Below are 22,964 nucleotides of genomic sequence, written 5' to 3' on the forward strand. Positions count from 1 at the left end.
AAATCTTTGAATTAGATTATGTCAAAGATTCTTGTCATTACGGTTATAGTTGTCATTAGGGTTATATTTGTAAGCTTGGTTAGTCGATAAATAGTTTGATTAGTCATTGAACGTTCATCCAGGTACCTTGACTCCAAGATTCTTTAAGTTAGGGCAAGGACATTTAAGTTTGATCAGTCGTTCTGAAATCTTGGAAGTAGTTTAGGTGAAAGAATATTGTCATTAGGGTTAGATTTGTCATTAGGGTCCTAGTTGTAAGCTTGGTTAGTATATAACAAAAATTTGATTAGTCATTAATCGTTAATCCAAGTACTTTGACTCTAAGACTCTTTCAGTTAGGGTAAGAGTTGTGAGTTTGATTAGTCATTTTGAAATCTTTGAATTAGGTTAGGTCAAATAATCTTGTCATTAGGGTTAGGGTAGTAAGCTTGGTTAGTCGATTAAAAAGTTTGATTAGTCATTGATCATTGATCCAACTATTTTGACTCCAGGATTCTTTCAGTTAGGGTAAGAGCTGTGAGTCTGATAAGTCGTTATGACATCTTTGAATTAGTTTAGGTTTAATAAACTTGTCATTAAGGTGAGAGTTGTCGTTAGGGTTATAGGTGTAAGCTTGGTTTGTCGATAACTAAAGTTTGATTAGTAAGTGATCGTTCATCCAAGTACTCTGTCTCCAGGATTCTTTCAGTTAGGGTAAGAGTTGTGAGTCTGATACGTCGTTATGACATCTTTGAATTAGTTTAGGTCAAAGATTCTTGTCATTAGGGTTATAGTTTTCATTAGGGTTGGAGTTGTAATCTTGGTTAGTCGATAGATAGTTTGATTAGTCATTGAACGTTCACCCAAGTACTTTGACTCGAAGATTCTTTCAGTTAGGGTAAGAGTTGTGTGTTTGATCAGTCGTTCTGACATCTTTGAAGTAGTTTAGGTTGAAGATTCTTGTCATTAGGGTGAGAGTTGTAAGCTTATTAGTCGATAAATAGTTTGATTAGTCATTGAACATTCTTCAAAGTATTTTCAATGCAAGATTCTTTCAGTGGATTCCATGTTAACTATGTTTCTAATGGGATAGTTTTTCAGATCGACTTACACCGATAATTAGTTAGACTTGGAAGTGATTAATCTAAAAAATAACGATACATAGAGAATTAGTTAGTTTTGGAAGATAAAAAAAATACTATATAATAATTTTTAAAAAATGAATAAATTAGATTTTTATTTTGTAAAATGACGATTGAATCCATAAAATTGAGATTATAAGTTTAATCGAGGATAATTATGAATTTTTACTGGAGTAAGATTTTCTTATTTTATCATTATAGTAGTGGTAATTGTAGATTAGTTTAAAATTAAAAGTAATCCAAAGATTTATTAATTTTGCATCAAAAAACAAATATCAGTTGAAATTTGTTGTTATATCCACCTATTCGTTTAAGTGCAAATTAGTTACAATTTTGTTAGACAAAAAATTGACTACACCTTTCTGTTTTAATTAAAAAACAAACAATGTTTTAAAAGTATTCCAAAGACTTGTTAATTATGCATCCCAAAAATCAAACACGCCTGGAAATTCTCCTCCAAAAAAAAAATATGTTTGAAAATTTGTTATATCTGTGAAAATTTGTTAGACTTGTGATCACCATTATCTGTAATTTTTTTAACAAATTAATTAATTTCACAGTTATCCGTGAAAATTTGTTTCAATTGTGATGATCATTATTCATGATTAATTAAAAAATTAAATTAAATTTTGCAAAATGATCATTATGCACATAAAATTAAGGAGATCATGAATTATAAAAATAATGATAAGGAAATTTTAATGAACTTCAACTTTTAGATATTGTTAGTAGATGTCAAATTTATTTAATTTTTAAATTAAATTTAAAATTTATTAAGAGAGAAGACTTCAAAATACGATTGTCAAAAAAATAAAAAATATCACATTTTTCCCCTATAATTTTCACATTTTCGTTTCCCTCTTCCAAAAATTATGGACGCTCTTTTTTTCAGTCTCCCTCCCATTTTTTTTACTCTCTCTTTTTTCCCAAACCAACAAAACACAACTCCCTTTCCTCAAAAACCCTTTCCTCTTTTCTTTCTCTCCCTCCCATTCTCTTTCACAATTCATTTCCCTATTTCCGGAAAACTGAAACGCTCTTCTCTCACCAAACTCAATCGAACCCAATCCGTAGAACCAGAACTCGTTGGAATCGTCAACTCGTTGAAATCGTCGTCCTCTCACCATCATCTCACCAAACCCGTCAAACTCTCACTCTCAACAACTCGCCCTCTCTCCCGTCTAAATCAATGGAACCCAGTACACACAGAACTCTTCAAACCCATAGATTGAATCCTTAAAATCATTTGAAACCCTAAGATTCGATTGAACCCAGAAAGTGGTAATGCACTAACTCGTTTATTCCTCTTCGTTCATGTTGCTTTTGAAAGTTTATATTTTTCAATTAAATTTAAGGTTGGGTCGAACTCTGACTTATAATTTTTTAAAATTTCAGCTTTGGATTCGAACTTGGATCGATTCAGGTATCGTGTTCATGTGATTTGTGAGTTAGTTTGTAATTATTATGTGTGGTTTACTGAGTTAAGAACCTATTATGTGTGATTTGTGAGTTAGTTTGAGCCTATTATGTGTGATTTATGAATTGTTGTTCTTGTATTATGTTTTATTTTGGCTATTTCTTGAATTTTTCACGATAAGAGCTTTCTAACATCAATTTGATTATGATTTTGCCCTTTCTATACTTTCAAAACCAAATAACATAAGATACTCTTTTTAGCAAGTGTTTTGTGATATTTTCTGTTGTTAAGTCTTAATTTTTAGCGTTTCAAATATCTGAAATATGATTTGACTGAACTCCCAAGTACTTTGTCAATGAATCCTGGAGGTATCTTTTTATGACATTCTCTACCTATTTTCCCTTTTGACAAACTGTAGTCGCAACTTTGGTTTTGGATTAGAGAAGATTGGTGAAAGAGGACAGACTCATTATGGTACTCTTTAAAGCATATTATGAAACTAAGTCTGAATCAGGGTTGAAGGTATTGCTATTTGTGTGTTCTGGTGATTTCTTTATATGAAATAATAGTATGGTATTTAGAATTTAACAATTTTTTGGTGATTGCTTTGAGTGTGTTCAAGTTTGGTGGTGTACAACAGATATTGTTAACTACTTGCTATGATTGATGAACAAGAAGCATATGTTATTGTTAACAAATTCTATAATATTTCATGTTTTCCTATTGATTGTTATGTCTATATCTCGCCATAATGTTAGAATTCATATTACTGAAAAATGGAAAAAATCAACACTATCACTTCCAGGAAGTCACGCAATGATCACATTGGGTGAGTTCTTTTGTTGATGCTCTCTAATTCTAGAATTCAGACTCAGATTGCTATTTCAGCAGTCCATTTACTCCTTAAGAGTGTAGTAGTAGCTCTGCCAAAACAGAAAAGGAATATGCGTAACAGAATTTTAGTATGCAATGGTTGCTCAAAACAGGCTCTCTAATGCTCCACCATATATGGAGTTAATTTGTTGTTAGTAAGAGTTTTGTATACGCATTTTCGGATTTTTGAATCAGGACATTATTTCATGCAGTTATTTATTTTTAGTTTTTTCTAATTAATGAAAGTTTATAATCTTTTGAATCAGACAAGGGAAAAACTTGGATTCAAGCTATGCACAACTTATTTGTCAGTGACATACTTTGATCAGTTTCTTTTGAAGCAACACAAACACATACATGTAATAATGTCCCTTCAACTCAGTGACATATTTTCTTGTTTCCCATTTCGTTTCTTACGATGATTTTAACTTTTATTTCTTGGAATGGTGTATAGGAAGATAGGCTATTCAACTATTATATGCAGCGTGCTTTTCTCTCGCAGCGAAGATGACGGAAGAGCGTGATCTATCGCTTCTACTTAAATGCATAACAGAAATAGACCAAGAGGGAGATTTTATTGTCAAGCAATGTACATCGGAGATGGAGATTGAGGTTTTTAGTACATTGGAATGGGAATTGACAACTGACTCCTTTTGATTTTCTGCATTACTTTGTTTACTTGTTCTGCCCTGAATCTTCATCAGAACCATTAATCTTACAAGCTGTTGAACATGTTCTGGATATCCTAAAAGGTGATATTCTTTGCTAATTTGATTCCTGTTATGCATCTTATTAAAAACTCGAAAACTATAATTTTTGTTTTTATGTAGATGTTAATTTGATGGATCTTAGGCCATCTGTTATTGCATTGACTGCCACATTGATGGTAACTTTTGATGCTACATTAACAAGAGAGATCATGGATTTGCACATAGGTGATATCTTATTGCAGCTAAATTTCGATACTGAGTTTTCCTAGCAGTTCATTATCTAGTTTTTGTTTCTTGTGTGTGATCATAAATAAACACAATTTTATTATGCTTTTCATTTTGTATTCAACACAGGAAGGTGTGTTTTACTGTTACCATCTAATGAAGGAAAAAAGTAAAGAGAAGGGAAAGTTAAACACTCCTGTCTCAACTTTGACTTCCCAATGGAGCTATACACCTGTTCTTGACCATTCTGTTTCTTCTTCTATAGCTAGGAGAAAATTTGGTATTGACAACAATGAAAATTGTCCTAGGCAAAGATCACATTGGTCTTAGTTTGCAGAGTTTGTGATCAATGAGTATAGGAAAAGATCATTTGGTGTACCTAATCACAAGTTGGAGCATCGTTGAAGGAGCTGATCATGTATATACTGAGCATTTAGCTGAGTTAGCTTCAATTTTGGCAAATTTTATGAAGGAAACTTTTGCAAAGGGACAAGTTTAAGGCTAGTTAGGTACTCCTAACTATCTACCATGGCCTGTGCATTAAGTTTTTGCCGCAGTATTAAAAATTAATACAAGAAGTTCCTAAAATAAAATGGTGATTGTTCATCTTGCTGTCTTGAGTCAACTAAAATTTGAAAGTGTTACTGGTGACAAACTTGTTTCCTGCTGCTGTCTAATGAACTTGCCCATTATGCTAGATTGCTTGGTGGTACATTTCAGAACTCTGCTCAGGTGATTGAGAGTGCTTTCCACTTTATTCAATTCGACGGGAGCATCATGGTGTGCTGTGAAAGTAGTATTTATGTCAAGCCGGCCATTATTTGCCTTTGATATACCAATTTTCTTTTCATTTTTCGAATTATCTAGCCAATGTATATTTAGTCTCCTAATGCATTTGATGTAATCATGAAAGCAATTGTGTTAGTTTATTGGATCGACCTACAGCAGACTAACCAAACTTCTAACTTACAGTCATCACCGTTTTTCAAATGTATACATTTGAAAATAAAAATTTGTGTTGTGGATATATATTTCTGGAATCATGTGTAGTTTTTATAAAATGTGATGTAAATTTCCTTCAAAAAAATAAAAAAAAATAAAATGTGATGTAAATAAAGTTGTTCCCTTATATCATAGTAAGTCTAATTTTATATTTATGCTCATAGAAAATATTAAAAATGTTAACAAATATTTGTAGAGACAAAAAGAGAATAGCAAAATGGATGACAAGAATAAAAACTTTCCTTCATCATTCTTATACCGAAATATTTACATAAATTAACCATTTCACATGTTACATCACTTGGGGGTATTCCTACGACACTGGATAGAAATCTACTAGTATAAGTGACTTGAGAAAAGTTCCATGTGACACATCAAAAGGCACGACTCGAGTTTTGTTCTGAGTAGTCTCCCATTATTTTTAATCTTCTCAGTCACCCATAACGCTCAAGTCAAGTAGCTTGTTTTCATGTTTCAAGTTCTCGTCACCACCGTCGTCTTTATCAAAATGAATCTCTTTCCTTCATTCTAGTTTCTCCAAAGAGAATAAGGGGGCAAAAATAGGAACAAGGACAATATTGTTAACATTCATTTTCACTTCATGAAAGTATTTTAATACTGCTACTAAATATTATTGGTAAGGTTAGTAAGTTACCATTTAGTAAATTGCAAACACCTGGTATCTGTCTATGGAAAAAGAGTATTCAGGTCTTCCAAGTCATGAGAAGAAACATGGTTGTTATCCAGTGTTGAGTACAGAATTTGGTCACCATCAATCACCTTTTGATTTTTCATATCCTCCTGAAATCAACAACGAAAAACTTATGATAGAACTTTTAACCAAACCAAAATTGTAACATCAGAGTAATATACAAGTGATAAAATGTCATACTAGCTCAGATTTGAGCAACTCAATCATCTCCTGTAAATCTGATATATGGTGTTTTAGTGCCTGAAAAGAAAATTTAGAAACTTCATGAGATTCAAGAACAATTAAGAATCTCAGTTTATTAGAAATTATTCCTTTATTACCTCTCGTCTTTGAAGCTCAATAGATCGAGCCAATGCCTGTCTTCGTGACAACAAGCTTTTGGGTCTCATAACCTGTGGACGGAAGTAGTTCTTCCCACGATAAATAATTATTATATGGCCCTTGGTATCCTTGTCTACAAATACTAGCACCCCACCACTCTCAGCTTCCAAAGATATCACAATATGCTTAACTTAGGCTAAATTTTCCCCCTTCACAAGTATTTTTACCAACTCGCGATATTTCCAGTGTAAATGCATGTTTTCTATGGTGCCAGCATAAACATGTTTTCTGTCCAGACCAATATTTCTTCCCGAGGTACCATTATAAATCCTTTAATATGATAAAGAAAGTCTTGTACATACCTTCAAGTTTAAAGATTTCAAAAATCAACAAACAGCTTCAATGAATCCAGATCTAGAAACCAAACTAAGTTGCATTCTCCAAACTTCAATGGAAAGTGAAATAAAATTGAACAATCATATTGAAGAAGATGAAATTTAAGTTAATGTGTAAGTTAATGGTGAGTAACAATTTCTGAAAATCTGAACAACATGAGGGGCAATGAAGATGCTTCTATGCGAGATTCAAGTGAAGGAAGAAGGAAAAGGAGACTGAAGTGAGATTCAAGATGTGCACTGATGTGTTAGTGTGAATTGCTACTCTGCATTTTCAGTTTTGGGGGGTGTATAAAGCAAAAACAATAAAACCGATATTTACTATTATAATATGTTTCCTTTTTTTAATGCTTTATTTTCAGCAGGTCACACAACACCACCAAACCGCCACCTGTCCATAAAGAGTGAACTTGTGCATGGTGCACAAATCTTATATTTGTGCATTCTAAATGCCACCGTGAAGGCCATCAACTTTTCTTTTACTATTTTTGACGAATAGGTACTTATGGTACGTTTTTTGCACTTTAAACTAAAAAAATTATACATATGTGTAAGTGTAAGTGTTGCTAAGAAAATGTAAAGTGATCGAACTAAAATTCCAAAGTACTCCCTCCGTTCCGGAATAACTAACCCATTTTCTAAAAAAAAGTGTCCCAAAATAACTGACCCATTTCAATTTTCAATACAACTTTCATCATTCTCAATACAATATAACACTAAATAATACTACTTTTATCATTCCCAATACAATATATTCCACTTTTCCCTTCATTTATACACTTTTCTTAATCTGTGTGAAAAATCAAAATAGATCAATTATACCGGGACGAAGTGAGTACACTGTATTGAAACTTGGAAATAATGAACATTGAGACTGTGGGCTCCAAAGCAAAAATCCGACATTCACGGGCTGTAATCATTATACCCTGTCTCAAGCTCCATTATCCAACATCGTTGTTTATGGAACTTATGGCATGCGTCAATCATGAAATTTAGCAATTCATAGTTGTTGATAGACTTTTACAGTAACACATTGAGTTCAACTCATGATTCTTCTGTTGTACTCCCTCCCTCCCATAATACATGACACAGTTGACCATATTACGCATGTCAATGCATAATTTTGAGCTTAAATATTTTGAATAATATGTTAGAAAAAATTATGAAAATTTGATATTTTGAAAATATTCATCGAGACGAATCTAATGACATCTTATATGATATTATTTATCTGTGTATATTAGTAGTAAAATATGGTCAAAGTAAATTAGGTCAAAATTACAAATTTTCAAATGGATCATCTATTGCGGAACGGAGAGAGTAAATTGTTAAACGTATGAGTTTAAATCTCATATTAGATGAAAGAATTGAGATTAAACAATTATAACATCGATCATGCTAACAAATATCATAAGAAAATTGTTTAAAAATTACATAAAAGGAAATTGTGTAGATAATGACTCTAAAGTTTATGATTAGCTCGTAAGGAAATTGTGCACACAAGAGGCATGGATCTGTTCTTTTCACTCATGGCAAACCAGCATTTTTTTTTTTTTGCTAGGTAGAGAGAGTATCATTAGAGGCATATAAATATTTTTTCATTTTTCTTTGTCTGCCTTTAAAGTTGTGATTCTTCTTAAATTCTTAGTTATTCATAAATGATATGATCGTATGCACACTCAAAAAAAATATTCTTACCCAAATGATTACTAAAAATAATTTCAATAAAATTGTTATTATCTTCTTTTATTTATCTTTTGGTGTTGGTTTGGGATTTAATGGTGTGTTTCTCTCAAAGTCTTACATTTGGTTTTATTCTGTATGAATTTTGATTTGTTTGACTTTTAAAAAAAAAATTATATGAGATGATTAGTTGTATATGCTATTGTGGAACATATAGAGTACGGTTCAACATTTAGTATACGTTAACTTGTGTCCTTAGGGTACAAGATAAAGATCTTAAAATAGAATTAAATAATAATTATTGTATTGAAAAGATAAGTTTTTATGCTTTTAAGGTTATGAATGCACAATTTTCAAAGTTAAATTCCTTTATTTAGTTTCTTATCTTGTGCCCTTAGGGTACAAGTTAACAAGACCCTTCATTTTATTTACCAAAAGCATTTAATATTTTTTTTTTTTACAGTTCATTTAATATTATTATTTTTTGAACCAAATATTCTTTACGAGCAATCATAAAAATTAATCGTTCGAGCAAGATAGTATCACAACGTGTGATAAAATTCTCTCTCGAAAGATTTAACAGCTATATTTTCAAATATTCATTGTTACGGTGCTAATCGGATATCACTATGTACAACTACAAAGATTTCTTTTTTGAAGAAGCTAAAATTGAATTATATACCAAAGAGTCAAGTCCACCCAGCACAAGGTGCGTCGAGAAGAGAAGGCTGAAAATCATGTTACAAAGATCCAAAAATCAACGAAAGAAAATACAAGTTAGGTAATAGAATTCAAGCACAAAATTGGGTTAAGCCACAAAAAATGGTCATCAAAAGAGAAAGTGGTGTATTTTGCTTTCAACCACCAAAATGTCTGAAGTTTGATTTTGTTGTGCAATTGATGAAAAGAGTGCTCCTTGTGCTTGAATATTAGGTTGTTTCTTTCATTTCAAATCACCCAAACGCTAGATAATTAAAAGAGATCCAAAGTCGTCCGATGTTGTTTTGAAGATCCTCATAAATGACCAAATTGATGAAGATGATCAGAAATGAGAGATGGAGTCCCCATAACATGATCGAGCCAAAGCAAAACCGTATTCCAAATTGATCCAAAAACAATCACAGTGCAAAAACAAATGATTGCTATCCTCATGAGATCCACAACCACCCACATAAAATTTGATGATTTTTTAAGTAAACCTCACACAATAGATTATCCATTGTTGGAATTCGATTATGAAGAAGACGCTGAGCAAATATACTGATTTTTGAAGGAACCGCCTTATGTCAAATGATGTCTGAAAATTATTGAGTTGTACCAGTTTTTAAAGATGTCAAATAATGATAAGTTGAGCTGGTTGTATAGCGTGAGATGAGTGTAATTTCCATTGCCACTTGTCTAACTCGTCGACCTGCAACACAATGTTAGGAAACAAAGCACTACACTCCTGAACATGCTCCTCCTCTCAAGCTAATAATCGTCTATGTCACTTCCATCTTAAAAGATTCATCTCTAAAACAGAAACCACTTTGTTCTCTGCTAACTCAAAAAGATGATTAAGTCTATCTTTTAAAGTCCTCCCCTCCAACCAAGGATCCCACCAACAATGTAGTCGACCCATCACCAACAATACGATATAAATAATCCAAGAACCAACTCCCAACACCTACACCATCCTCAACGCTAATGCTGGAAAAATTCTCCCATCAAACTGAGTCTTACCTTCCACCAACAATAATCCTACCTCCAATTTCTCACAACGAGCAACCAAGACTCTATACCACAACATATCCTTCTCCTCCCTCATCCTCCAACACTACTTACCCAAAAGAGCTACATTAAAATCCTTAATTAATCGACCCCCCAAACCTCCAACTTCATTTTTCAAGCAAATTGTGTCCCACTCCCCACCCCCTTCCCCCCATAAAAACAATTAAATATAAATTTAATAGAAGAAATGATATATACATAAGCCTTGAAGAAGGAATGAAAATAGACCAAAATTGGAGACGGAGCAAATTTCAGGAGAACCAAGCGATCCCCTATATATAAATTTCTGCTTTTCCAAATTGACAGTCTAGATTTACTGCAATTAACCAAAAGACTCCAAAAATTTAATCCACTTCCTCCATAACGTTGGAAAATTCAGGTTTGATAATACAACATCCAAGTAATTCTAATCCACAGAATCAAAAGCTTTATCAAAATCAACTTTAAAAATAACTAAAATATATAATATCGTAATGAGTTGTAAAACCTCATTTAAAAATTTAATAATGGCACATTACCATGAAGACTAGATAGGCACAATACAACTAAGTTTACAAAATTTTCTTAGTCACTCCACATTTTCTTGGGTTCATTTAATATTCCTTTTTTTTTTTGACTCAATTAAATACTATTCCTTTAAGAGTACATAAGGGAGGATCATCATTTGCCTAAATTCCATTATACAGTAGTACCTAAATAAAATAATACAGCCTCCAAAATAAAAGAATAAAAAGCTATAGGTTGGAAACAAATCACACTGCAACAAGATTCTTCCATCTCCTTCTTGTTCCGAAACCAAAGGAGAAAGCATAATCATATACCTTATCTTCTTTTATTAAAACAAAATAAAATGCTTTCAATCAAAGAATCACTCAAATCATAGAGAAAATTTCAGGGGTAAACAAATTCTTCATTCTTCCCAATTTACCCTTGAATTCTCTCTATATTCTCCATTTAACAAACCCTTCGAAGAAGAAAGCTTCGAAAAATTCATAATTTGCATAATTCACAATGCTGTGTAAACTTGTTCCGTTGCCGCGGAAGAAAAAACCCGGTTCGGTTCCGGTTTACCTCAACGTTTATGATCTTACCCCAATTAATGGTTACGCTTATTGGTTTGGTCTTGGTGTTTATCATTCTGGTGTTCAAGGTAACCCTAATTTTCAATTTTCAATTTTTTAATAATAATTGTTATTTTTAATCTGGGTTTTTAATTCAGATCCGTGTGATGAGTTTATTATTACATGTTTGGTAGAAAGCTCAATTCTTTGTATATAAAACTTAATTGCAAATTACAATTATATAGTAATTTCATAGATTAGGATTTAAGCTCAAAAGCTTATGTCATGTTAAATATATAACAATAATGTTACTTTACCTAATTGTTGGATTTTTTTTTGTGGAATTTGGTGATGGAATTGAATTGAATAATATAATTTTTCTGAATTAAAAAAGGCTAATTTTTATTAGGTTACTTGATTTTTTTGGTTAACTCTAGGGGTTCAAGGGGAAGGAGTAGTCTGGTAATCCGGAGTTGCTGATAAGTAAGTTAAGTCTGGCTAAATATTGTTTCAGCCAACATCCAAACTCGAATTGTTTCAAACGATTCAACTTTAACCAAAGTTGATTAACTGCTTGATTTCAACCTTTTGGGTTATTTGAATTTTAATCATTATAATAATTGTAAGTTTGATTGAGCTGGATATTCAATTGGGGGAAACACTGAAATGATACCAATGTTGATATAATGTCTGTGTTTGGTTTTGAGCCCAAGAATAACTGCTTGATACCAATGTTTTTTGTAGTTCATGGTGTTGAATATGGGTTTGGAGCACATGATCGTGAAACGACGGGGATTTTTGAAGTGGAGCCTGGACACTGTCCAGGATTTACCTTTAGGAAATCAATTTACATTGGATCAACAGAACTGGGACCGAAGGATGTTCGGGAATTTATGGAGAAGCTAGCTCAAGAGTATGCTGGAAATACATATCATCTTATACAAAAGAATTGCAACCATTTCTGTAATGATGTTTGTGTCAGACTAACTGGAAAGTCGATTCCACGATGGGTTAATAGACTTGCTCGACTCGGTAAGTGATCTGCTAAACTGTTCTGTAATTAGTTATTATCTTTTGTCCTCTTTGTATGAGATGGGTTTTCATTCAGATGTTTAGAAGATTTTCACAATGCTATGATTTTGTGATAAGTAAATTTTTTATCATATGATTGTTTCCTGTCTAGAAAAGGGTGTTAGGCATGGATGTTTAGACTCTACAAGATGTGCTTACTGTTTCTTCTTGCATATCCATCACAACTGTTCAATACATAAATTTTTCCGTTAGGGCAGTGGTGGTCTTAGGTGAATGGGTTGATATGTGATTAGGCGGTCACAAGTTTAAGTTGTGGAGTTAGCCTCATGCAAATGTGAAACTAAGTCCAATAATAGTTCCGATCTTTTTTCCTAGATCTTGCAATCCGTAGGAGATTTATACCACCATGTTACCCTTTCTTTAGGGTTGGTCTTACATAATTGGAGTTGAGTGGGTTGAGGCTGCAGCTTTCTCTGGTGAGACGTGGTACCCTTGTCAATATTTGAGCTTATAGTATCTTGATCAATATTTGTCCCTTTTCTACAACCATTGGTACCCTTGTCTTGCTTGTCATGCCTTCAATGACAAATGCTACAGAGATTGAATGGGTATCAAATGTTTCATTTACTATAAAATTGCCATTTATGAATTATTTACGAATTTTCCTCCTTGTTTTTTTTCTATGAAATTTAGATACAAAGTTGTTGAACATTTCTAATATGTTTCTGTTCTGTTGCTTTGATAACTGTTCTACTGAGAACAATTTTTAAAGCATGTAATAATAAAGCATGAAAACAGTTAACCAAACACTTTTTTTCTTTCTAAAACTAATACCCTTATAATATGTACATGTTTCTATTAAACTAGTTTTTTTAGTTGCTAATTGTAAGTTCTGCTTCTCAATATGAAGGTTTTCTCTGCAACTGCGTTCTTCCAACCAGCCTAAATGAAACAAAGGTTGGACAAGTTTCATTGGACAAGATTCAGGAAGGAGAAAGTAAGAAAATGAGAAGTCAGTCCCGCAGGCACGAGGTTTCCTCCAATCCTACGTTGTCTGCTAGCCGAAGACATTGCGTTCGTCCATCTTCATCTGTAATTAATGCTTCTTCGACCTCAACCGTAGCAGTAAAGTAAAGCTTCGACAGGAGTAAGATTCTGAAACATAGGCTGTTAGAATCATGTAATGTACCGACGATGAGCAGGAAAGCAACTTCTCATCTGCTCCATCTGTCTCTTCTTCTGTATATCTTCAAATTATGTCGTAATGGCGAAAGTGGAATGGTTGCTTTGTCTCTGTCCTTTTTAATTGTGTGCTTTCTTCATTAAACAAAGAAGGTTCTTTATTTTTTAGTTTTTTGAGGTAAGCATTTCTGAGTCTTGCCTCATCTGTATCAGTTCTGTAGAACATAGTAATGTATTCATTGTATTTGTTGAAGTGTGAGATAATGCAAGGCAGAAAATATAAAACAGATGGTGAATTGAAGGGCATTACAGATTTAACTTGGCCCAAACTAGAGTCAAATTACATAACCTTGTGCTTTAGATACTGAATTTTTTGTTGCTGCTATAGTATAGAGACCAATTAGCTTGAAATAATGTGTTCTGCTTATGCTTCTATAACTTTGGATTCTAATCCATTAGGCCTGGAATCTAATAGGGTTTGCACAAATATGTAGTGTGTTTAGATGAAGTTTGACAAATGTCATTTTATTCAAACTGTGGTTCAAATTGAACTAGAGGCGAAGTGATTTATGTTTGAATATTTTGCTCAAGAAGCAGTTGTAAATAAAACCTGGTGTAAGGTTTTTGAATGTAACCCAAAATATAGTAATTATTATCACTTTATTCAAGCTATATGGTTTGGGACAAAATCATTATACTCGACATAAATTAAACCATGCTATTAACTACTAATCATTGTTGTGGGGACTTAAAATTCTTAAGTAGGTACAGATGCAGCTGATAGTTAGGTGCCAGCTCAATTAGCCATAATTTCAAAGCTGGAAATTTCAAGGTATCCAAGGAGGAAGATGTGTTTATGTCATCTTGTGAACTTAGTCTTCTTAGTTCTTGCTTTTGATGTTCAGTGGTTGCATTGCAAAGTTATCACAGCCTGTTACCTTGTTGATTTGATTGCTGCTGAATAAAACACAGCTAGTTTACAACTGAATTAGATAACGTTAACATATTTTCCTTGCCCCATACCCTTTTTCTTGCTTCGTTGTATTTTAGGTTGTAGTACAAAGGATAACAACCTTATTGTTTGTTTGTTTGCTTTCCCATACTTTTGAACTTTGCTTTGCATGATGAGATGATGACAAACGTCGCGTGAAAGGATAACTATATCAACAAACTTTTCTTGTTTTTTTTCTTAAATCATGTCTAGACATGTTTCCTCTTTACCATGTTTTTTTATTCGTTCAGTTATCTGTTATGGAGCTAGAGTCCAAAATGTACATGTTTTCTGAATTATGAGTTTAATCTTGGGAGGATTACGTAACTTCATTAAATAAATCAGGCTTGGTTATATTTTTTGTGAAGCCTAATTTAGACCACATGCAATAGTTGCACCTAAAGTTCTTTTTTTTTTTTATTTTTTAAGTCAATTAACTCTACTCATTTTCTTTTCAGTCAAAGTCAACATATTGCAATATTTTTATATATAAAAATATTATCATTTATATTTTATTAGATGATTGGTAATACAATTTTTTTTTATACCGAATTAGTCCATAAAATATCAGCTGCGATTTTGAATCATTTCCATCATTGTCTTTTTTTACCCTACCAATAATAACAAGATGAGATCAATAGTATTTTTTTTTTTTTTTTATCGTTTCTTTAAAATTCTCGATCTAGATAGCTTGAGAAGTTGAGATCTTCCAAATTAACTAGACAGGCATTTGAGTACTTTCTAATGTACCCCTCCTAGGGTGTACTACAATTTTTTTTTGGCAGTGTTTATGTTTAATGTTCAGGTTGATACTGATGAGTATTTGCATGTGTTACACATCGTATTTGCCGACAATTTAATAGTAATAAATAAATTTATGAACTTCTTTATTCTTGATGAATAAAGCAATACAAAGTGTGAGTTGTCAATTCAATTTAAATAGTAACAGAAAATGATATTTATTTATTTATATTAAATCACTGACGCAACTGCTGTGGAGCCATGGTTGCAAATGTAATTGCAAAGCAACCTTATAAGCACTTTTTTGAGACGCGAAATGATTCCTAATTTGAAGGTTTTTGTAACACTTTTATGCTACAATCCAATACAGCTTTCAATTCAATTATTTAGAAACATGAACCATGCCATGCGAATGCAAGGTTGGGTCCTACTTTACAGACTAACGAGGAGCATGTCCAGAGAGGCCACGAATCCATGCATATAGTATAAGTTTACACTATTTTTAAGGATAAATTGATTGGGATATTGATTAATTGTGTTGTGATAACGTTTGAAAATGAGTCTATAAGTGGGAATATCTTTCCAAAGTTTTGTAGGATTGAGTTAGATTCAACTAAATTATGAGTCTAAAATAAAACTTTATCTGTGAAAGTCATTTCTTGAAACATGTTTTTCTTGATTTTATTGAATCAACGTCAATTATGGACCCGTTTGGATAAGCCGTGCATATTGAATTTGCATGAAGAAGTGAAAGCTATAGGCTCACTAACTTTTATGGAAAGCAAGGTGGTGGTGAGCCACTAGGCTCCCAAACATGCGCTATATTTAGTATTAGGTTGAATTTATCGAAATTATGGTGACCCATCATGATTCTCTCAAACTTATTGTGAATCCAAACATACATTAAGGCATTATCTCATACTCTCATTTATTAAGACACGAAAGATCTTGAACGTCCACTTCAAGTCGGTATGATCAATTCGTCAAAGCTTTGATTGATTTTTAAGCATTAGGTCAAGGCAATTTAAATGCCCACCGGGCCACCACACAACTATGTCTCTAGACTCTCTACAACCACAATTGATGTGGATCATCTGCATTTGACTGAAATTCTCCGCATGATATGCAGCCACATGTAGTAGCGGTGGTGGTAGTAATAGCAATACCAATGTATGTTTTAGCAAACATTCCTTCAGAAATTCATTTAACAAACTGACCACAGTGCATCACATCATATGCTCGATTTCATTAATTGTTTCTCACAGCACAATAACTGCAAAAACTACAGATTACACCATTTTACATTACAAATGCAAGTAAGTTCCACAACAAACCACCAAAGCCAAAACTACCCTCCTTTTCAAAGAATACATAGACTATCTTTTTATTTTAAGCAAATCTATGACTAAAAGTGTACAAATCTACCAATAGATTCTACATTTTCTTTCTACATATTCACCAAACAAAAAATATGATGGTAACAAATTTTTTTGCATCCCCTGCGTCCTAATCTCTAGATCCTCACTTTTTGTAATAAAAAGACGCAATGTTATAGACAAGGCTGAAGTCAATCCTTCAATTACTCAAATCAGATGAACAATAGTTTAAACCTTCTCTCAAAAAAAATAGTTTAAACCTGCACCGACGACACATTATAGTAAATTTGGTGATCTCATCAACACCAATCCGTGAATCACGTTGGTTTTGGCTCAAGGACTCAACGAGTTTTCATAAGGTAACCCTAGAAGCCGTCACTAAAATGACGCTTCTGCAGGGTAAAGATACACAAGACCGGTCCAATGGTTTTAAATAGTTTGTGAGGTCTAAAACAAGGTTCAATATATGGGGCTTTTTTGCTAGAATATGAAGCACTTTTTCTTGTAAAATCTAATTAAAATTAATTTTTTATTCTTAGGCCTAAAGCGAAGGCTTTGGTGGTCTTACACTTGGACTGGTTATGAAGGTACACAATTCTTCTATGACAAAAAACCTTTCACCCTCGGTCACGAACTAACTTCATCATCAAAATGCTTGTAGGTACACAACCCTCGATGGGAATATGCTATTGTCTTCTATCATGTCACCCCAACTCTTCGATTTCCATCCGCTTAAGATTACAGAACATCCATGGTTTTAAATTGCGGATGCAATATAAAGAATTTTGAGGTTTCCAAACAATACCACAAACACAATTTCAATTGCATCGACCATATTTTGCTTCATTGCAACATAACCATAACCACAATTTAAGAAATAATGATAGAAACCAACCAAATCAAACCCATTTACCTTCTCCAAGCATAAACAAGCAAAGAAAACCCAAGAGGAACCAAAAACTCACTCTCCTCAAAACTAGACCATTCCATAACGGAGCAACTTCCACCAACAGAATTAGATGACATTGAAAGAGACGAAGACGACCAACTCTTACTAGACCCAAACACACTCCTCTCTTCCCCACAACAACCTTGTACCTTGTTTTCCTCAAACTTGAACATGAAAACCGCATGTCCATCACCACCGTTTTCAAAAAGCCAATCATGCACATCCCAACAAATCAAAACACAAACCCCATCAACTTCCACTCTCTCATTGCCTCTAAATTTCCACTTCAATTTCCTCACCTCCAAAACCATTTCCCCATCCACACTAAACAACAGCCTCATATTGTTTCCTTTATTGTCATCATCACAATCACTACCTATCTCTATCTCAATCTCTCTAACTTTCCCACCAAACCTCGTTTTCGTAGCGTACGAGGATGATCCATTTCTATTCACATCCATGTCCACATGTTCCTTTTTTAGAACAAGAATTTGAGGAATCTTTGTTTCATCACGTGCTCTCAAAAACTTATTGGTACGTGCATGTTCCATGTTGTTTATAAAAAGAACGATTTCGTTTTTAACAACTAAGGTTATATAGAATTTGGAGTGAGGTTCAGGTTCTGGTGATTTGGATCCGAAGCTAGCTTGAGAGAGGTTCCAAAAGAGAAGTGTGTTGTGAGAGAGATTTTTGGAACCTTTTTTGTTGAAGAAATGGTAGGGTTTTATGTGGAGTTCAAAATAGGAAGAGTTATTTTGAAGATGAATTTGAAGGGTATGACCTAAAATGGAACGTGACCATGATAAGGAAATTGCGCCTTCGTTTGTTTGGTATATGTAGGTTGTGAGATTGGGATGAGACGGCGGAGGGTGGTGGTGATTGGTGGTTTTTGATGGACGGAAACAAGAAGGGAAGGTGGATGATATGAAAGTCATTTTATTATTGCAAGTGGTTAACTTTTTTATTTAGAAGAAAAAATAGGTTTAGTGGTTCTTTAACTCTTGATTAATTTGGATTAGTTGATTTTTTGGTGTGAATTGTTTATATGAAGAGAGTGAAAGAGACGGTTAAGCCACGTAAATGAATTGCAAGTTTGATTAGTAGAATGATTGAATGAATGCATCAATGCATGTATGGGTTGCTTTCCATTCTTCGGTCCAATGGATTTTTTTTTTTTAATAGCTAAATCAAATGAACAAGACAAAATAAATCTCAAAGGATAGGATCATGAGACTACTAACGACAGATTAAGGAATTTGGCAGGCATGGATGAAAGCAAACTCATATTTTGTTTTACTTGTGTAGACTTTATTTATAACATAAAATTCAATTAATTTGTAAATGACTATTAAGAGATTAACTACTATGCATTTATAGAGTGTAATTTTTTTACATATATCCAACTAATCACACAAAGATGTCACTTTTTATAAAATTTTTAGTTCGTAAAATATTTCTATAAATATTGAGTTTTTTTTTTTTTTTTTATAATCAAGAAATATGGTGATTAGGGTCAATTAGACAACCTAGAAAAGAATACATGGAAAATATAAACTTAATAAAAGAAGGACATTATCTGATTTACTCAAAAAAAAAAAAAGGACATTATCTGATCATCCAATTAGAAATATGCGTTCACAGGTGGCAAGTGAACAATAAACAAGAGGGAGTATATGCAGGTACTAAATAAATGTGTCAACAAAATTCTGTACTACTAATTTAATTTCTAACAAAAAAAACTAAGGATACTCATCATTTAATTTTATAGTTTGGTGTACATTTGTGAAAATATTTGACGAAGAAATGAAAAAAAATTTGAAAATTGCTATTTAGTAGTATATGATTTATTCCTTCTCCATTACTCAATACTTTCGGACTCAATTATGATCTTTTAAAATTGAACAAGAGAGTTTTTTTGTGAATAATATTCAAAACGTGAAGGTTGTTATTAGCAGGGCCATTGTAAGCAACACATACAAAATGCAACAAAATCTTATACATCCTCCACATTTGATATGCCTAGCTTGCATATAAATTGCTAGTGTACTCATGGAGAAAGACACCACTTTCTGGATTCAGTAGCCACTTTTGTGCTTGAGTTACTTCATGTTGATACTTGATATGATATGAACATGGTGCGTATCACATTGAGTTTCTAGATTTGCTGCATCTTCACTTAATCATCGTAACGTTAACCTTTCGGTCTTCTATTTTATTTTATTTTCAAAATATGTATCGGTAATGACTCAAGATAGGTCTAAGAGAATAGAATAAGCCAAGTAGGTAAAGATTATGATAAGTTAATTGCATTAGATATTTTAAAGGCGAGTTATCGCGTTCTCGAAGGATTTAGAGACTCAATATGATGAATCAATTTTATGAAATGATTAAATTGTTAGAATATCGATGCTATGAATAATGGATGGTCATTGTGTTATTATAAAAAATGAATGAAGAAATTAGTTATGTTAGAAATTTACTGTGTCCTTTTTGTAATTTCTCTTCCATTAATGAACAACTTTCCAATTTCTATGTCACCTAGGCAACAAGGAAATGGGAAATGGGGTCTTCTTTCATGCATTGTTTTAAAGGGTGAGGAGAATGGAATTTTTTTTAAAAGGTTCGGACAACCAAGGTAAATCACACCTAGGAATCGTTGTAAAAAATGAATGTGGTAGAAAATGCTAACTAGTGTCCTTTGCATATTAGTAAGGAAATCAGTATAATAAGATTTTTTTTTTTTAATTTGTGCAATCAAATATTTAAAAATGTATAAAATTATTTTCAATGCAAAATTTGTTTTTTGTTTCATTAACTAGCGCCTCCCGACGGATGTGGATCACCTGCAACAGCTGCTGTTGTGATTTTTTTGTGTGATGAGAGAGAAACCATAAATTAAAGGCTTAATTGCACTTTTGGCCCCCTATCTTTCCAAAACTTGCGGTTACAGCCCCCTAACTAATTTAAATACAAAACAGCCCCCTAAATATTGAATCTTTGGCAGTTTTGGCCCCCGAAGGCCAAAAAAAATAAAAAAATGACACGTGGCACCTCATTTAGGGTGCCACGTCAGCGTTGGGATTTTTTATATAGTTGATAGTTCATATATAAAATGGACCATTAAATATATTGGTCCGCCATGAACCAATGTGTGAAAACCATTAGAATAAATATATTATGTATTCTCTAGGTCATATTAGCTTATTTTACTATTATCTTTATTCTCTTTGGTGAGGCGGAGTCTTGGCGTAATGATAAAATTGTTGTTATGTGACTGAAAGGTCATGGGTTCAAATCTTGAAAATAGTCTCTTACGAAAAAACAGGGTAAGGTTGCGTACAATACATCAAATGGTGGTACCCCTTCCCAGACCCTGCGCATGTGGGAGCTTTGTGCATCGGGCTGCCCTTTTTTATCTTTATTCTCTCAAGTGTGAGTAATATATCTCATATCGGATGAAAAAGTTAATGTTAAACACATTATGAGTGAGATGACCCATGAACCGAACGCCTTAATGTTTTGGGTAAAAGTGTGGTGTCTCTTTCACTTGTATGTTAATGTGAAACACTTCGTGTTTCATTGTAAGCTTCAATATATTTAAGTGCTTAGCTTGCTGACCACACAATAGTTCTATAAATATAACCCTTGTGTTGAAGCATTTTATACTTTTTGAAACCTACTTCACTTGTTAGAAACTCTAATTTGTCTGAAACCTAAAACCTCTCTCTATCTAATCGTTCATTCGAATCAGTTAACACTATGAGCGAAGGGGGTAGCACTTGGATGACATAGAGTGAAGGAGTTTCGCTTGTGTGGATTGAGTAGAGTCATTGCTACCATTGATTCGTTAGTGATCATCCTTTCCATAGATTATCCTCTACACTTCGAAGAAATAAACACATGAATTTTAAAGTGTTTAAGTAGTTTAGATTTTATTTTTTATTAATGATTTAATATCTATTCATTAGGATATGTTCTGCTAAGATGATTAAAATTTTGAAAAACTCATCTTAGAACTAACCCTAAGGTTAATGTGAATGGAAAAACATGATCAAACATCCACTACCTTGAAGACAAGTACAACTTTGCCCTCGATATATAAGGTGACTAAATAAATCCACAACGTGCATGAAGAAGAATTCATGGATTAATAGACGTGGAGGAGACAATGGTATTGATTGTGCTACCAAACGGCGAAAAGTTTGCCTTAGACGTAAACCCTAACGCCACCACTCTCCATGAACTGAAGATCGCGATCCAACAATTCAATGGCATGCCTGTTTCCAATCAACGTCTCTTCCTTTCTCAGAGTCTCGGACAAAACGATTCTGATCTCATCTCTAACCTTGGAATTGGACCCTTCTCAACCCTAACCCTGCACACCCCCTTTTATGGCGGTGCCGACGATGACACAATCGGGGCAACCTCCAGTACCGTAAAGGATGAATTAGTCAAGGAGGTGGATTCTGATTCTGAGTCTGAGTCTGAATATTTCATTGACCCCCCAGAGTTCCAAGATATGTATGATAAGATAGTAAAGAAGAGACGCCCAGATGACCACCTTTTTGAAATTAGTAGGAAGAGACGTGCTGCCAAAATTGAAAAGCAACGCTCGAGTATCATGTTTAAGATTTATGAGGAGAAGTTCTGTGCTGAGTTGAAGCTTTCTTCCGAACAAGAACATAAGATCTTTTTAGAAGAAGACAAGAAGGCCAAGGAGGAGCAACAGAAGGAGGCCAAGGCCGAGGAGGAACGCAAGCAGGCCATGAAGGAGGCTAGGAAGAAAGTCAAGAGGGCAAAGAAAGCCAAGGAGGAGGAGGCGAAGGCGAAGGCGAAGGCAAAGGAGTAATGAATATTTCAAGAATTAGAGAAGGACTAGATTTGCACTATTATGTTTTTCATGATAATAATAATTGTATTAGTATGTTCTCCTTTGTGTGCCTCTCTTTGAGAAGATTGTTATGTTATCTGTGGGTTGTTTTTCTGTTTTCCCAAAATACTACCTTCATAAGGATTTATAACTATTTTGTATTCATTTTTTTACCATGCTTTGAATGTTTAATCTTACTGTTCGTACCTTCCACATCAACTGCATTGGCTCTTATATGAAAAAATGTCACTTTTGTGCCCCCCAATTCTTTTCTTTTAGACCCCGGACCCGGAGAGTCTTCTGAATGAATCACCAAATAATCTGAAGTGGCGGCTTGCATGGAGGACTCTCAATTTTTCCTTCATGCATTTCTATTGATTGATATATAGTTCTCATGGAGACAAAATTTTAACTTGAATTCTGTTTTCATGCTGTACGTAGGTTATTAAAACAACAAATGGAGTCATAAGAAACTTTTCAGAATTTGTTTGAATTTTGACTTTTTAGGTCTGCACTTACTTGAAAAGTTATTC

General features: G+C 33.3%; 4 protein-coding genes and 2 long non-coding RNA genes across 8 annotated transcripts; 4 read left to right on the top strand and 2 right to left on the bottom strand.

Moving 5' to 3' along the window:
• The first annotated feature begins 1,993 nt into the window (after nucleotides 1-1,993).
• LOC146952496 (uncharacterized) lies at nucleotides 1,994-4,380 on the top strand. Its single transcript, XR_015006589.1, has 6 exons — nucleotides 1,994-2,402; nucleotides 2,517-2,544; nucleotides 2,957-3,060; nucleotides 3,678-3,770; nucleotides 3,866-4,163; nucleotides 4,242-4,380. It is a non-coding gene; the product is annotated as an uncharacterized LOC146952496 (long non-coding RNA).
• A 95-nt stretch (nucleotides 4,381-4,475) lies between these two features.
• LOC146952497 (uncharacterized) lies at nucleotides 4,476-5,386 on the top strand. The gene is made up of 2 exons (XR_015006590.1): nucleotides 4,476-4,855; nucleotides 5,045-5,386. It is a non-coding gene; the product is annotated as an uncharacterized LOC146952497 (long non-coding RNA).
• Nucleotides 5,387-5,570: 184 nt separating this feature from the next.
• Nucleotides 5,571-7,233, bottom strand: LOC146952498 (CRM-domain containing factor CFM3, chloroplastic/mitochondrial-like). 3 transcript variants are annotated; one of them, XM_085702529.1, is made up of 4 exons: nucleotides 6,381-7,233; nucleotides 6,241-6,300; nucleotides 6,004-6,149; nucleotides 5,571-5,876 (listed from the first exon to the last, which is right to left on the bottom strand). In XM_085702529.1, the coding sequence occupies exons 1-3, from the start codon at nucleotides 6,447-6,449 to the stop codon at nucleotides 6,036-6,038; spliced, it is 243 nt and encodes an 80-aa protein (XP_085558655.1). In that variant the 5' UTR covers nucleotides 6,450-7,233; the 3' UTR covers nucleotides 5,571-5,876; nucleotides 6,004-6,035. The 3 variants fall into 3 exon arrangements, with proteins under 3 accessions (XP_085558655.1, XP_085558660.1, XP_085558666.1); XM_085702534.1 differs by having other exon boundaries at nucleotides 5,571-5,883; nucleotides 6,381-7,089; XM_085702540.1 differs by having other exon boundaries at nucleotides 6,025-6,149; nucleotides 6,381-7,069.
• Nucleotides 7,234-10,895: 3,662 nt separating this feature from the next.
• On the top strand, nucleotides 10,896-13,833 carry LOC146952499 (deSI-like protein At4g17486). The gene is made up of 3 exons (XM_085702660.1): nucleotides 10,896-11,379; nucleotides 12,035-12,322; nucleotides 13,233-13,833. The coding sequence occupies exons 1-3, from the start codon at nucleotides 11,241-11,243 to the stop codon at nucleotides 13,454-13,456; spliced, it is 651 nt and encodes a 216-aa protein (XP_085558786.1). The 5' UTR covers nucleotides 10,896-11,240; the 3' UTR covers nucleotides 13,457-13,833.
• A 3,595-nt stretch (nucleotides 13,834-17,428) lies between these two features.
• Nucleotides 17,429-18,637, bottom strand: LOC146952500 (uncharacterized). Its single transcript, XM_085702646.1, has one exon. It carries the CDS (start codon nucleotides 18,494-18,496, stop codon nucleotides 17,522-17,524), a length of 975 nt encoding a protein of 324 aa, XP_085558772.1. The 5' UTR covers nucleotides 18,497-18,637; the 3' UTR covers nucleotides 17,429-17,521.
• A 3,045-nt stretch (nucleotides 18,638-21,682) lies between these two features.
• LOC146952501 (uncharacterized) lies at nucleotides 21,683-22,596 on the top strand. Its single transcript, XM_085702669.1, has one exon. It carries the CDS (start codon nucleotides 21,730-21,732, stop codon nucleotides 22,408-22,410), a length of 681 nt encoding a protein of 226 aa, XP_085558795.1. The 5' UTR covers nucleotides 21,683-21,729; the 3' UTR covers nucleotides 22,411-22,596.
• Nucleotides 22,597-22,964: the final 368 nt, after the last annotated feature.

This window comes from Medicago sativa, chromosome 1 (assembly GCF_051527215.1).
Source record: "Medicago sativa cultivar Bolivia chromosome 1, Bolivia_mono, whole genome shotgun sequence".
In the NCBI taxonomy this organism is placed as follows: Eukaryota; Viridiplantae; Streptophyta; class Magnoliopsida; order Fabales; family Fabaceae; genus Medicago; species Medicago sativa.